The 16,578-nt window shown below is 43.2% G+C and overlaps 1 protein-coding gene across 1 annotated transcript in view; it reads right to left on the reverse strand.

The window, feature by feature from the left end:
* The window catches only part of MPP4 (MAGUK p55 scaffold protein 4), a 37,374-nt gene extending 25,690 nt beyond the window's left edge, over window positions 1-11,684 (reverse strand). Inside the window, exons 1-7 of the mRNA XM_052636072.1 lie at window positions 11,597-11,684; window positions 10,436-10,557; window positions 8,946-9,023; window positions 5,787-5,867; window positions 3,838-3,969; window positions 2,337-2,418; window positions 718-803 (exon numbers count right to left, since the gene is read on the reverse strand). Of these exons, the coding sequence (XP_052492032.1) occupies window positions 718-803; window positions 2,337-2,418; window positions 3,838-3,969; window positions 5,787-5,867; window positions 8,946-9,023; window positions 10,436-10,557; window positions 11,597-11,684 (669 nt within the window). The remainder of the gene's footprint in view (window positions 1-717; window positions 804-2,336; window positions 2,419-3,837; window positions 3,970-5,786; window positions 5,868-8,945; window positions 9,024-10,435; window positions 10,558-11,596) is intronic.
* Window positions 11,685-16,578: the final 4,894 nt, after the last annotated feature.

The following is a 16,578-nucleotide window of genomic DNA, read 5'->3' on the forward strand; positions in this document are numbered from 1 at the left end:
TTCTCATCTCAGTCCCTAAGGCACATCTATGAAAATCTAGAGTTCCCACAAGAACCCAGTGTGAGAACCACTAGTACTTGTAATATATAATAATCGACCTCAGGCCCCACAGCGGGGGTGTGCATGGGGAGAGGTGGGCAGGGCATGATGCTATGGCTATATTGACAGCTGAACAGTGACCCGGGCAATGGTTTGAAGGATGGGAATGAGAACTGAAAAGAAACCAAAAGCTCATATAATCAGGTCATAAATCCCCATCTCAACCACAAGGACTGGCAGGGCCAGCAAAGATGTCCCCCTCCCCATATGCTGCCCTCTGGGGACTTCTTTTCTACCTCAAAGCTGCCTCAAAGAAACTGCATAAAAATGTTAGGGGAGCAAGGGGTGGTTTGCTCAAGTTCAGACTCTCCTCCACAGTCTCACTCTGCCCACCCTGGGCTCAGTTTCCAGCAGAGCAACCCAGGTGATGAGGACCTGGGCCGCCTTCCTGAGGCTGAAAGAACAGCTTGGGAAGGGACATCTCCAGCAGGGTCCAGATCAACTGGGGAAAGGGAGCAGGTGAGGGCGACAAGATGCATAGAAACAGACAAGTTCTAGGGCCTGGAGAGAGTAGGCTGCCGGGAGGGACTCGAATCCCCCTCCAGTTGCGGCGCACACGCCAGGGGCTGGATGCAACATGGCAGTGAGTCATGGATAAGGCGAGGAGCAGACTGTTACCAGAATGTGGATCACTTGCTCAGGGTCCAGTCCTTCAACTGAAACTCCATTCACTTCCACCAGTTTGTCCCCGGCGTATAACAGCCCTAGGCAAACCGGAACACAAAACAAAGAGAGATGCCAAACAACTCGCAAAAATGGCGGTAGCCATCCCAACACTACTTAACAAACTCACTAACCTAAGCATGCTCTGACATCTTAAATTTTACTGTGAAATAATAGTAATAATAAAGCAAACTGGTTAGTTGAATTTACACCACCACCAAAGTACATGAGAATTGCATTTTTCTACCTTTTCACCAACAGTGGGCATTAACTATAGGTGATATTTTTATTTTCGCTAATTGATGTTGTAAAATGGAACTGGAACATTGGTAAGAAGATAACACTAAAAGTAAAGACGTCTATAATTTCCTTTGCTGTGCAAAAGCTTTTAAGTTTAATTAGGTCTCACTTATTTATTTTTTTATTTCCATTACTCTAGAAGGTGGGTCACATAAGATATTGCTGTGATTTATGTCATCAAGTGTTCTACCTATGTTTTCCTCTAAGAGTTTTATAGTTTCTGGTATTACATTTAGTTCTTTAATCCATTTTGAGTTTATCTTTGCATATGGTATGAGGAAGTGTTCTAATTTCACTCTTTTACAGGTAGCTGTCCAGTTTTCCCAGCACCACTTAAATTTAAAAAATAAAAATAAAGATGTCACGGTCGTGAGTAAATGTTAAATGAAAAGGAAATGGGGTGGGGGTATTCTTCAAAAGAGAAAGTGTAGAGAAACTTGGGGGTTAAGATTAAGCCTTGAGAATTATGAGGTAAGACAGTGGAGACAAGAAGCATCTTGAAAATTTCAAGAAAGCTATCTTCAACAACATCAAATGTGCTGCTGCTGCTAAGTCACTTCAGTCATGTCCGACTCTATGTGACCCCATAGACGGCAGCCCACCAGGCTCCCCCGTCCCTGGGATTCTCCAGACAAGAACACTGGAGTGGGTATAGCACTGAGGCTGAAGGGAGGGCCAGTGGACGTAGCCACTAGGAAGTCTCTGGGTAATTTCTCTAAGAACGTTGGTGTACGAATTCCATACCAGGTTTCTGGGGTCATGAGCAGTGAGGACAAAGGACAGCAAGTACAGACCTGCTGGTTTCAGAAGCGCAGCGGTAAAAAGAAGGAAACTCGGCTCCCAGATAGAAAAGGCAAGCAGTGATGGTCTGAAGATGTGGAAGAGCTATGCCTTTTAGAAAGCAGAAGGACCAAGTGAAGTGGAGAGCGAAAGTTGGCAACAGAGAGAGAGGCAGGCCTAGACGTGAACCCTAACTCAAACTGTGAAACCTCAAGCAAGTTAGGTGGTTAATCTTTGTGATCCTCATCTATACAGTGGCATGACGATACTCAGCTTGTTAGGTTTATGTGGGAATGTAAAGTGAAAGAAAATTAATTTAAAGCATAGGATGGAGGGACTCGGTGAGGAAGGGCAATGGGGTTGGTTTCTCTGGAATATTTCTGTCTTCCTTCTTAGTAACCAAGCAATGGAACTTATTAAAGGCTCGACCTCACACAGGAGACAGGGGTCCCCTGTCTTCCCGGTCATGCTTGCACGCTGCTGCTCCAGCTTACCACTCCTCTCGGCCAGCCCACCACGGATGACTCTGGCCACCAGGATGTCCCCTGTCATCTCGTGGCGCTTGATGGTAGCTCCCTAGGAAGAGAGCACAGTGGAACCCACTTTTTACCTAACTTGACCACTTTCCTGGGGGCTTCCCTCAAGGTCGTTCTGTTCTTTCAAACAAAGGAATTCATACCAACCAGGGTCATACATGGAGAAGGAGATGACAACCCGCTCCAGTATTCTTGCCTGGAGAATTCTGTGGACAGAGGCGCCTACGGGTGGGCTACAGTCCATAGGGTCTCAAAGAGTCAGACACGACTGAGTGACTATCACTCACTCACGCTCAGGGCCATATGTATACCATGTCATCAAAAAGGAAAGGCCATTTCGCTCAGGTCTGCCAGAGTCTCTATCCAACCACATAGACATCAAATAATATTGAGATCCTTCCAGAGATCCTTCCAACAGAACTTCCATGATTCCAACCTAATCAAAGGAAATACGCTTAGAAAATCAAATTAATGCCTTACTTGCTGCTGCTGCTGCTGCTGCTAAGTTGCTTCAGTCGTGTCCGACTCTGTGCGACCCCATAGACGGCAGCCCACCAGGCTCCGCCATCCCTGGGATTCTCCAGGCAAGAACACTGGAGTGGGTTGCCATTTTCTTCTCTAATGCATGACTTAGCTTCCCCTTAACAGAGGAAAAAACTTAGGCAAATACATTACAACTAGGTGAAATATATGTCCATGTCACAGAGCCAAATAATAAAATAATTTCTTTTTTCTCACAGCTGTTAAAAAAGAAAAACCCTAAGCAGAACTCTTTCCTGGTGAAAACATTACAACCTGTAAAGTGTTTGAAATCACAGGCAAAATTGATTAAGATATAGTTTAGCCATTATTATCATGGATTCCCTCATGTTGCCTAAGTGCCTCACACTATAAGTGATCATAGACAAGAATATTGCCCAACAGTTATTTCAAGCTGCCTACCACACTAAATTTCAAGAATTCTAAGATGAAGCTCTGATTTCTGCTAGAATCATATGAGGAGAGAGTACAGCAGCACTGATTTTGACTGCTTTCCTCTGGCCAACTGAAGAAACAGAACAGACGAGCATTACAAAATTCTGTCGGCAACCATGCTTAGCTGGGATTAGGACTGCTATGATAAAGTCAGAAAGACAGGTAGGTAATCAGCAAATCAGCAGAAAAGGGGAAACACATAACCCTCACCAAAAGGGAGAATAATTTGTAGCTCAAATATATCCTTGATTGGGTGGGGGAAGTTAATAGTTGAATAAAGAGAAATTATTAGTTTAAATAACACATGCATAAGGAAAACTGCTAGTGGTTCTGTGTATGGCCTTTGAAATATTTTGCTTATTTTAAATTAAAGAAAATTTTTATTAAAAAAATATTGCCCAAGTAACTACTAGAGATAACTTAGCTCCCAATTTGCCCTGGTGTAATCCTAAATGAAAAGATAGCAGTAAGAAGATTTCCTTACCAGGGGCTGCTGGTTCTTCACCAAGCAAACAATCCTCATTGCTTCCTCACTCTCAGGGATGTTGTCTGGCAGTGGGGGAAGAAGGGGCTCAAAGTCCTTCTGAGCTACCGTGTCATGGGCGCTGAGCAGGGCCTGGAAACAGAGAAGGAAAAGGCAAATGAACCTCACGCATAGGATGCAACCACCTAGAAGATGCCGACTCAGTACCGTGTGAGACACATAACAACAACCAACACGTACGTGCCAGGCACAGTTCTAAGTGTTTTACGTGGATTAACTCAATCGTCACAGTAACTCTGAGGCAGGTATACATATACTTTTAACTTTTAAAATTTATTTTTATATAATTTTAAAGTTTACTTTCCGTTTTCGGTTATTACAAAATAATGGCTCTATTCCCTGTTTGTACAGTACATCCCTGCAGCCTCTCTTACACACAGTAGTCGATACTTCCCACTCCCTCACCCCTGTATTGCTCCTCCCCGCTCGCACTCTACTGGTAGCTCCTAGCTTGTTCTCTGTGAGTTTGCTCCCTTTTTGTTATATTAGATTGTTGTATTTTTTAGGTTCCCCATATAAGTGCTATCATACAGTATGTCTTTCTCTGTCTGACTTATTTCATTTAGCATAATTCTCTCAAAGTGTCCATCCGTGTTGCTGCAAATAGCAAAATCTCATTCACTTTTACGGCTGAATGGTATTCCATTGTGTGTGTGTGTATCACATCGTCTTTATCCATTTGTCTGTTGATGGACACTTACGTTGCTTCCATACCTTGGCAACTGTAAATAGTGCTGCTATGTATGTTGGAGTGCATGGATTTTTTTCAAATTAGTGTTTTGGGGTGGTATATACCCAGGAGTGGAATTGCTGAGTCAGATGGTAGCGCTATTTTTAGTTTTATGAAAAACCTCCGTACAGTTTTCCACAGGGGCTGCATTAATTTTCTAGGGTTCCCTTTTCTACACATCTTCATGAGGCAAGTATATTTATTGTCCCCATGTTACAGATAAGGAGACAAGGAGCAGAGAGGGTAAGCAACACACAATTTATTCTTTCATTTCTGATAAAATGTATTCTGTCATGGTCTGATTTCCCGGAAACCCATGTAATCCATGATGCTCCTGTAGACTTGAACTACAAAATAGTTATTGTAATAGTTTCCCCAGGCAAGGTAGAATGAGAGGAATGAGAGGCAGTAATCAAAACATCTTGCTGGTTTAATTTGTCAATAACACCCAAGATCCCATGTGAAACAGGATGAGAAAAAGCAGTCCCCTGGTTTAGGATATGATCAAATAGTTCTGGTATGTTAAAATTTCATTTCATGGGGTGGGGAAGTAGTCTTTCTACAACTCTGCCTGAGATTGGTGGACAGAACTCTGTTGGAACTCAGAGAAAATTCTGTAGGTTTATCTTGTGAAATAAAACTTTTTGACTCAAAAATTCCATTGCTCCAGATGCAGATATCCTCCTAAAGTTCTAATCTGTTAATAAATTGGTCTCAAAACCTGTAAGGTAGGGCTCTGTTCTGCAATCAAATGTTCTTTATATACCCCCTTATAGAGCTATTCATTAATATACCGTTTTTTCCAAATACCTTCATGAACTTTATCTCTGAAACTTAAAATATTTCCCAGTTGGAAAGGATGTATGCTGCCTTAATTGTCCCCCAGAATTTTAGAGGAATGGTGGCTTTTCAGGGGGGTAAACAAGATGCCATGGGAAATCCTGAATGCCTCCATATAAATAGAGCCGGCTTGGCTCCATGACTGATGAGATTAAGCCACCCATCAGTCAGATCTGAGTCCCATATCTTTTGGCATAATCTGTTGGTTACCCACATACAGTAAAAGAACATCTATTCAGAGAGCACATCTTTATTTATTCTTCCCAACTCTGTCAATGTGCTGAATGGTTATACCTTGTCAATTTTAGCAAGCACTTGCCTTAAAGTGTGGAGCCTGGAGGATCTGTCTTAGCTCTTGGATCTCAGGGGACTTGGGGGTTTCGAGTAGTATCTTCACTACCTAGTTGGTGGGAAAACATACATGTGAATTTTTAATAATCTTTATCACCTAGTTAACATCACTCAGGTTGGATAACAAGTATATTAACTTGATATTTACCTAAAGAAAAGCTGTTACTAAAGCTTTCTTCTTCACCTTTAAAGTCAGGTGAAATTAGCATTTTTTCCTTATTCACTAAACTTCATTACAGCAGGTAGAATCCAAGACTGGGGATAGATCTAAACCACAGTGCCCTTGTCCTGGCACCTCACAGACTTGGAAGAAGGACTAACAATTTTTTAAGATCAGATGTGCCAAGGCAGTGTCCCTCAGTGCCTCTGAAGTGACTGTTTGCTCACGTGAATGCTTTATGGGCAAGTTAAGGTATCTGAGTTCTCCAGGTACAGGCTCAGTTACTTGGAAAATCAAGTAACTTTAATCCCATGGGATGTTCCATTTTTCAAATAAAAAATGAAATGATCATTTGTATTTTAAGGCTTTTATTTGATTAGTAATTTTAATGTTTGTTGCAACAAAAAAAAAGTGTTAGAATAAATTTGGATCCCTTTGCTTTGGTTTAAGTGTAGACTTGGCTTCTGATAGAACATAAGAGCGTTCAAGAATTTAACTCTGTAAATGCTCACCAGTCAAGCAACATCACATCCAGTCAAATGAAAACAAGAGGTTTAGCAAACTTCACCTCCACTCACTAGGGTTCAGTTCAGTTTAGTTCAGTCACTCAGTCGTGTCCGACTTTTTGTGACCCCATGAATTGCAGCACGCCAGGCCTCCCTGTCCATCACCAACTCCTGGAGTTCACTCAGATTCACGTCCATCGAGTCAGTGATGCCATCCAGCCATCTCATCCTCTGTTGTCCCCTTCTCCTCTTGCCCCCAATCCTTCCAGCATCAGAGTCTTTTCCAATGAGTCAAGTCTTCGCATAAGGTGGCCAAAGTACTGGAGTCTCAGCTTCAGCATCATTCCCTCCAAAGAAATCCCAGGGCTGATCTCCTTCAGAATGGACTGGTTGGATAAAATCACATGTGTGTGTTTCCCCATGGATAGCTAAGAACAATTTGAGTTGTTGATTACTGGAGTTTCAGCTGTAAGGTTTTATTTTTTTTTCTTTTTAGAAGTTTCTATTAATGTGGTGTGGACAATAAATAAAAATAAAATGGATTATATTTATACGTCCAAATATTGGGCTTCCCTGGTGGCTCAGACAGTAAAGAATCCACTTGCAAGGCGGGAGACCTGGGTTTGATCCCTGGGTGGGGAAGGTCCCCCTGGAGGAGGGCATGGCAACTCCAGTATTCTTGCCTGGAGAATCCCCATGAACACAGGAGCCAGGCGGGCTACGGTACATGGGGTTGCAAAGAGTCAAACATGACTGAGTGATTTTCATTTTTCAGCAAATATGTATTGAACATTTACTATGTGCTAGGTATTGTTTGTTTGTTTGTTTGTTTTTAAATATGTACGTATTTATTTACTTGGTTGTGCTGGGTCTCAGTCAGAGCACTTGAAATCTTTGATTTTTTTCTGACATGCAGGGTCTAGTTCCCTGACCAGAGATCGAACCCTGGTCCCCTGCATTGGGAGGGCAGAGTCTTAGCCACTGGACCACCAGGGAAGTCCCTAGACACTGTTTTAAGTGATGCAAATACAGCTGTGAATAGGCAGACACAAACCCCCACACTCATAGAATTTACATTTTTATTAGGAGCCACAGATAATAAGTAAAATGTGTAAGTAAAAACAAAATAGTTTTATTTGATCATGAAAAGAATTAAGAAGAAAAATAAAACAAGGAAGGTGGATAGGGAGTGCTATGAGGGGATTGCAATTTTAGATGGGGTGACCAGAGAAAGTCTCTGTGAGAAGCTGACATTTCAGTGGAAACTGGAAGGAGATGAAGAAGCATATCATGTGGATATATAGGCAAGAGCTTTACTGACGTAATAGCAAATGCAAAGGGCCTGCGGCAGGAGCATGTCTGATTCAAACATCCACAAGTGGCTCATGAGGCTGAAGCAGAGTGAATAAGGGAGAGGGTGGTAAGTCAGCATCAAAGAGAGGTAACGCTATGTTTGCCTATATAATAACTTTGATGTTTACTCTGAGATGAGACGTTGTAGGAAGAGTTTGAGCAGGGAAGTGACACATTCTGACTCATCGTTAATTCAGACTGTCTTAATGGCTGCCATGACAGGAATAGATAGTTAGGGAGCAAGAGTAGGAGATGACCAGGCAGGATGCTACATTGCAGTTATCCATGTAAGAGACAATGATGGCTATACGCAGTGACACAGTAGAGGGGGCGTATTTCAACATATTTTGAAACCAGAGCTGAAGGACTGGGTGTGGGTATGAGAGAAAGAGAAAGTCAAAGATGATCCCAAAGATGTTGGTTTAAGCACCACAAAAACAAAAATTGTGCTCAGTCATGTCTGACTCTTTGCAACCCCATGGACTGCAGACCACCAGGCTTCTCTGTCGATGGAATGTTTCCAGGCAAGAATACTGGAGAGGGTTGCATTTCCTACTCCAGACGATCTTCCCAACCAGGGATCGAACCTACAACTTTGTGCCTCTTGCATTGGCAGGAGGCTTCTTTACCACTAGCACCACCCGGGAAGCTCCATGCAAGAACAAAAATAGATAGAAAAGGCTGGAAGAAGAGTAGCTTTGGGGTGGGGATGATCAGGAGCTCAGTTTGGGACCTGTTAAATTGGAGGGGTCCATTAAACAGTAAAATGGGCAGGAGACAGTGGATATGAGTATAATTTATCGGAGAAGTCCAGACTAGAGAAGTAAAATTGGAGATCATTAGTAGAAAAACATTACCCTGTTTTCATAGCATAACTGAGTCGAATTTTTAGGGAAAAAGAGAAACGGACACATTTCTCTAGAAATGTGTTTTGTTTTAATTTGGGGAGGCAGGAGGCCAATTGTCTTTCTTCTTTTAAAGCTCAGTTAGAAGCAAGGATTAGATGCATAGTCACCAATTAAATATTTAGAGCATTTAAACTAGCACTATGAGTAAAATGGCATCATGTTAAAACTACTATTCTCTGGATGAAAAAAAAACACCTCACCTCACAGGATAACGCCTGTGCATGGGGTGTGGCTGGAACGAGCTTCTTCTCTTTGAATTCCTGGAGGCTGTCATAAACCTGCAGAGGGGCAGCGAGGAGAGAATGATGTACTGAGCAAAGGCTTGCCAAGGGGAGAAGCAGCCTGGGCAATGGTGCCAGCATGTGGGCAGCCTGTGTGCCAGCCTTTAATAAGGTTTGTTAGGTTGCCAGAACTTTTTCACCTTATAATTAGAAGCTTGTACCTTTTGACCAACATCTCCCCATTTCCTCCATCCCCCAGCTCCTGGCAACCACTAATCTCTGTTTCTATGAGCTCCACATTTTTAGATTCCACATACAAGTGAGATGACATGGTATTTGTCTTTCTCTGACTTATTTCACTTAACATAATGCCTTGAGATCCACCCATGCTGTCCCCCAAAAGGAGGATTTCCTCCCTTTGTGGGTGAATAATATTCCATTGGACATCCCATTTCCGAGGATATAGTAAAATGAAATCACTATCTCAAAAACATATCTGCACCCCATGTTCATTGAGGCTTTATTTGTAATAGTCAAGGGCTCCCCAAGTGGCACTAGCGGTAAAGAACTCACCTGCCAGTGCAGGAGATATGAGACCTGGGTTCGATCTCTGGGTTGGGAAGATGCCCTGGAAAAGGAAATGGCAACCCACTCCAGGATTCTTGCCTGAAGAATCCCATGGATAGAGGAGCTTGGCAGGCTACAGCCCATGGGGTCACAAAGAGTTGGACATAACTGAGTAACTCAGCAGGTACACAAAAGCCAAAACATGGGAGAAAAAATCTGTGTCCAACAATGGATAAAGAAATCAGGTATTTTAAAGCCAGTGCTGTGAGGAGTACTTCTGTGTTCACACTAAATACATTGACACCTCTTTAAAAAATATAATATTAATATGCACCATAAGGCTGACCACATTTCACACCTAAGTGAAGGAAACACATCCTCCAAAGATAACTTCAAAAGGATCTTTCTTGATAATAACATTTGTTTAGAAGAACAAAATTACAGTCAGATAGTAAACGCTATTATATAGTGTGAAATTTCAGCCAGCTTATAAAAGAAAGCCTCAGAGTAAGAAAAACTTAAGATACCTAAACACAACTGTGGACATTTCATTTTCAAATTTATAAAAACAAAGAGGAATGATATTTTAAAGCCTTTTTATTTGTCCTGAGTTGACCTCAAGGACAAAGGGTCGTGGACAGCTGCTTATAGGGTTGCCGATAGCCATTTTCAGTGGCTGCTTTGTGACCCTGGGGCCCCTGGAAGAGAGGAAGGTGGGGGCAGAAAAGAGAGGAGCTGCTGTATTCTTTTCCACTCAAGTAACTTCCTTCCTGAACTTGGGGTTGCGTAGGTCTTCCTTGAACTTTTTCCCTGTTGAGCTTTCCTGCCATGTGACAGGCGACGCTGCCGGATGAGCAGGCGCCGCTCCCAAGGCCACGGCTTCAGAGCAGCGGTGCGCTCACCTTGAGCAGAGCCTGCAGCCACGGGGAGTGGAGGAGGTCATACAGGAGACGCACTCCGTTCACGTCTCGGCTGTAGAACAGGTTCAGCTCCTGTAACACGAGCCTCAGGAGGTGCGAGATCCCTAGGAACAGGAGAGGGCAGAGATGGGGTGGCAGATGAGGGCGGAAAGAAGGGCGGGTGTAACGAGAAGGACAATTCAAACCATGAGGAGGCTCCAGGGGCTCCAAAGGAGAGGAGTGGACACTGCATTTAAAGCCGAAAGATCTACCTTCTGGCTCTGTTGCCACTGTGTGTGCTTCAGAAAACCGTCCAACTCTCTGGGAACTAGTTCCTTATAGAAAACGAGGGTATGTTTGCTTTGCTATAGAGTTCTTGCTAACATTAGATAAGCTAATAGGTCACAATATACAGATGAAAACTTTTATGAGAGCTGTATCGCTTTCCCCTCCCCAGTCCTAACAGCCTCTGGTTTATTCCAAAATTATACAGTTGTTTTCTGGATCCTTCAAAAATGCGGTCATCTGTATTTACCCTTTATGAAAATTCTTATTGAAAAACTCTCCCAGCAGGCTCTTAGAAAATACTTACTCATGTCTGTGTCTGCACTGGGTCTTAGTTGTGACACGCAGGCTCTTCCAGTTGCAGCTTGCAGAGTCTTTAGCTGCAGCATGTGAGAGTTCCCCATCCAGGGATTGAACCTAGGCCTCCTGCTTCGGGAGTGAGGAGTCTTAGCCACTGTAGTACCAGGGAAGTCTCTCCCAATAAATAGGCTTTTAATACAAACCTCAGGGTTCCACTATTAAAGGGACTGGACAGATTTTAGCAAATGCTTGTTTTTATAAGTGTTTTCAGAGAAATCCTATTTGTTGCAATGGTATTCTGAATGTGAACAGGTTGCAAAATTCTAAATAGAAGTAAAACATTGTGGGATAGGAAAAAAAGAGAGTCCTAATCTACTGTATCAATTTCTTTCCTTTCTGCCTTAAAAATTGCTTGGACGTATCACTAATAGATGCAACAGGACACTTCAAAGTGTATAACAAGTTCCATATAGAAATCAGAATAAATCTATCAGAATTTCTGCCCCTAAATTGGATCACATTGTTAGAGTGACATTGAAAGGTTTTTCTGGTCTAAAAAAGGAGCTTGGCACCACATACCATTCTCCGGATTAGTTCTCGTAGAGAGCTTCTCGTCCTTCTTGTCTTTTTCATCTGGAAGATCTGATCCTTTGTCTGACTGTATCATCCTCCTTGCCCAAGATTTCAGACGGGATTCAGAGCTAGGGAACAGATCAACAAACAGCACACAGCTCATTCAGTCACGCTGGCCCCACAGCCCCTGGACTCTGTGCTACATGTACACCAGAATCCACATCAGATAAAATGATCCTGCCCAGTGGTACTTCCTCTCTAAATTCACCACCACCAGCTGTGTGGACAGGATAACTCACAAAGCATTCCTTCTATCCCCTCTTTTTTAATTTTCATTTATTTTAAAATAAATACTTTGATACTTTATTTTTTAATGTGTTTATTTAATTTATTTATTTGGCTGTGCTGGGTCTTAGTTGCAGCATGTGGGATCTAGTTCCCTGACCAGGGATTGAACCTGGGTCACCTGCATTGGGAGCATGGAGGCTTAGCCAGTGGACCACCAGGGAAGGCCTTGTTCCCCTCTTTTTTTAAACAAGTGACCAAGCTATATTTGTGTATTTTCCACCTCTTTGCCTTATTGATTTTACTGCTGTTCTGAGCTTGGAAGGGCCTTCTCTGGCCTGACTCCATCTAGCCTCTCCATCTGGCCCTGTTCCCTCTCATTGCACCAATGACACTGGTCACAGTTGCAAAAGTTATGGATCGCTGCTGAAAATACCATTAGAGTTTATTTTATATATTGCTATAAGTAGGTTTAAAGAAACCCCAAACAGTAGTGGCTGAACAGAGTAGCTCATATCTTGCTCGTGTAAGAGTCCAGAGGCAGAGCCAACCCAGGGCTAGCAGGGCTGCCCCACTCCTGAAATTGTGAGGGAATAGGCTCCTTCCAGCCCACTGCTCTGCCTCCTCAGGATGCAGTGTGATTCCTATCTTCCTGCTCTAAGACGGTGGCTGGAGCTCCAGCCATCACGCCTACATTTCAGCCAGCAGGATGAGGATCAAGAAAACGAGGGCAACGGAGACATGCTCCCTGCTCTTTGAGTTAGTCTGACAGAGAGAAGTTGCCCTACACGATGGGAAATCACTTGAGGCCCTAAACTTTCAAACGTCCCATTGGACTCTCATGTTGCAGAAAAAAACAAAACAGAAAACTTATAATTATCTGACCCCAGTGGTGCTAGTGGTAAAGAACCCACCTGCAAATGTAGGAGACATAAGAGACCTGTGTTCAATCCCTGGGTTGGTAAGATCCCCTGGAGAAGGAAATGGCACCCCACTCCAGTACTCTTGCCTGGAGAATCCCATGGACAGAGGAGCCTGGAGGGCTATAGTCCATAGGGTCACAAAGAGTCAGACATGGCTAAAGTGACTTAGCACACACATACCAAAACTCAACTTCTCTTTATATGCAAAGTATTTTTGCACAGTTTTAATGTACATTGAATTTTCTGGAATGTTACTACCATAACTGAAGAATGAATTTACTTTGCTTTGCTTGGACTTTATCAAGTCTATTACTTCAGAAAAACCATGTCATTAATGGTAAAGCTGCTTACAGTATATAATACACACTACAACACACCAGGCTGCAGCTGTGGCTATCTGCATTCAAAGCCACTGATTCCCTAGAGAATTCTTGTATAGGTGCAAACATGTGTTACTTCAGTATATCTTTTGGTATAATGATATCCCATTTTATACATTGTAATAGTATCTTACCAGCCACATTTACTTAATTTCTCTTTCTCATTATTACTAGGATATGTTTGTTTGTTTGTTTCATGTAAGTAAGTGCATTAGTCTGGGTTCCCCCAGAATCAAACACCAAGCAAGGATTTTAGTGAGGTGATTTGCTTGGAAAGTGATCCAGAACATTAGTAGGGGAGTGGGGTTTTAAGACAGGGCAACAGGGGAAAGAGAGTAAAAGGTGTTATCAAGCAAGAAGCTGCTCTGGGTACTATGGTGCTTAACCCATGGAGAGACAAGGGACAGGGAGTGGGGTTATTTATACCCCAGTGCTGCCAGACCAATGCAAAGAAATAGAGGGAAACAACAGAATGGGAAAGACTAGAGATCTCTTCAAGAAAATCAGAGATACCAAGGGAACATTTCATGCAAAGATGGGCTCGATAAAGGACAGAAATGGTCTGGACCTAACAGAAGCAGAAGATATTAAGAAAACGTGGCAAGAATACATGGAAGAACTGTACAAAAAATATCTTCACCACCCAGATAATCATGATGATGTGATCACTCATCTAGACCCAGGCATCTTGGAAAGTGAAGTCAAGTGGGCCTTAGAAAGCATCACTACAAACAAAGCTAGTGGAGGAGAGATGGAATTCCAGCTGAGCTGTTTCAAATCCTGAAAGATGATGCTGTGAAAGTGCTGCACTCATTATGCCAGCAAATTGGGAAAACTCAGCAGTGGCCACAGGACTGGAAAAGGTCAGTTTTCATTCCAATCCCAAAGAAAGGCAATGCCAAAGAATGCTCAAACTACCACACGATTGCACTCATCTCACATGCTAGTAAAGTAATGCTCAAAATTCTCTAAGCCAGGCTTCAGCAATACGTGAACCGTGAACTCCCTGATGTTCAAGCTGGTTTTAGAAAAGGCAGAGGAACCAAAGATCAAATTGCCAACATCCGCTGGATCATGGAAAAAGCAAGAGAGTTCCAGAAAAACATCTATTTCTGCTTTATTGACTATGCCAAAGCCTTTGACTGTGTGGCTCACAATCAACTGTGGAAAATCCTGAAAGAGATGCGAATACCAGACCACCTAACCTGCCTCTTAAGAAATCTGTATGCAGGTCAAGAAGCAACAGTTAGAACCGGACATGGAACAACAGACTGGTTCCAAATAGGAAAAGGAGTGCATCAAGGCTGTATATTGTCACCCTGCTTATTTGACTTCTATGCAGAGTACATCATGAGAAACGCTGGACTGGAAGAAGCACAAGCTGGAATCAAGATTGCCAGGAGAAATATCAATCACCTCAGATATGCAGATGACACCACCCTTATGGCAGAAAGTGAAGAGGAGCTAAAACGCCTCTTGATGAAAGTGAAAGAGGAGAGTGAAAAAGTTGGCTTAAAGCTCAATATTCAGAAAACAAAGATCATGGCATTCAGTCCCATCACTTCATGGGAAATAGATGGGGAAACAGTGGAAAGAGTGTCAAACTTTATTTTTTGGGGCTCCAAAATCACTGCAGATGGTGACTGCAGCCATGAAATTAAAAGACGCTTACTCCTTGGAAGGAAAGTTATGACCAACCTAGATAGTATATTCAAAAGCAGAGACATTACTTTGCCGACTAAGGTCCATCTAGCCAAGGCTATGGTTTTTCCTGTGGTCATGTATGGATGTGAGAGTTGGACTGTGAAGAAGGTTGAGCGCTGAAGAATTGATGCTTTTGAACTGTGGTGTTGGAGAAGACTCTTGAGAGTCCCTTGGACTGCAAGAAGATCCAACCAGTCCATTCTGAAGGAGATCAACCCTGGGATTTCTTTGGAAGGAATGATGCTAAAGCTGAAACTCCAGTACTCTGGCCACCTCATGCGAAGAGTTGACTCATTGGAAAAGACTCTGATGCTGGGAGGGATTGGGGGCAGGAGGAGAAGGGGACGACAGAGGATGAGATGGCTGGATGGCATCACGGACTCGATGAAGTAAGTCTGAGTGAACTCCGGGAGTTGGTGATGGACAGGGAGGCCTAGCGTGCTGCAATTCATGGGGTCGCAAAGAGTCGGACACAACTGAACGACTGAAATGAACTGAACTGAACTGAAGTGAATGCTGCCAGATACGGGTTGAGGGTTTTCCCCAGAAAACGTTACTTCTGGGCCTTCCAGCCTGCTTCCTGTGTGCATTCAGAGAGTGTAGATGCAGAATGCACCAAAAGGGACAAGTGTAGGGCACTGCCAGTACTTGTTACAGGAGGATAATAATGAATAAATTGGGATTTTTTTTTAAAGGAGCATTTCACATTAGTTGTTAAAGACGTGGGTATTGAATCGGATGAGGCTGAGAACCACTGTCTAGAATCCAGAGAGACTGTGGGGTTGACTCAGGGAGGATGTCTAGGAAAAGACAGATCATCGTGTAGTCTCTCAATTCTAAGGCAGTGAGAAGAGCAAAGCAGAAAGCTGTTATGAAATCTTAGACAGACTTGCCATACACATTCTTGCCCAGTCACACTGAAGTTTTCTAGTTTGCTAGATTCTGCCAAAACTTGACATCATAAACTTTTGCCTTGCTCAGCACCACCCGCCCTACCCAGCCCCAATTCGGTTTAAATCCTGCCTTGTTCCTGCATTCCAATTTTTGAGCCTCTATTGAATCATTTAGCACAAAAGTTGCTTATACGACTCATCTTTCTCCCTGGAGGGGAGCACTTCCAAGGTAGGGTTTGAAAGGGGAGATGAGGTGCCTGCCAGACAAAATTCAGAGCAAAGAGATGAGTCTAACACCAAGCCATCATATTTGGGCAACTTCTTAAAATGCTTCTCACAAATTGTATGTTCTTGGTAAGGCAGTATGAATTAGACAATGATGCTGTGTGTGCACTGTGGGCGAGCCATAGTTCTTCCATATTTAATGCCCAGATGACAGTGTGCCCAACCAGGCCTATCCATGCAGCATATGGGGACACTAGAGACTGTAGACTCCTGAGATGAAACTGAGAGGAACTTACAGACAGACTGTGGTTTCTGTGTGCGTGTGTGCCAAGCCCCATCAGTCATGTCTGACTCCGTGCAACCCCATGGCCTGTAGGCCACCAGGTTCCTCTGTGCATGGGATTGTCCAGGCAAGGGTACTGAAGGTGTTGCCATGCCCTCCTCCAGGGGATCTTCCTGACCCAGGGGCGAACCTGAGTCTCTTTTGTCTCCCACATTGGCAGGCAGGTTCTTTGCCACTAGTGCCACCTGGGAAGCCCAAACATTCTCTGACACTGTTGTTTAGTTGCTAAGTCATG

This window comes from Budorcas taxicolor, chromosome 2 (assembly GCF_023091745.1).
Source record: "Budorcas taxicolor isolate Tak-1 chromosome 2, Takin1.1, whole genome shotgun sequence".
In the NCBI taxonomy this organism is placed as follows: Eukaryota; Metazoa; Chordata; class Mammalia; order Artiodactyla; family Bovidae; genus Budorcas; species Budorcas taxicolor.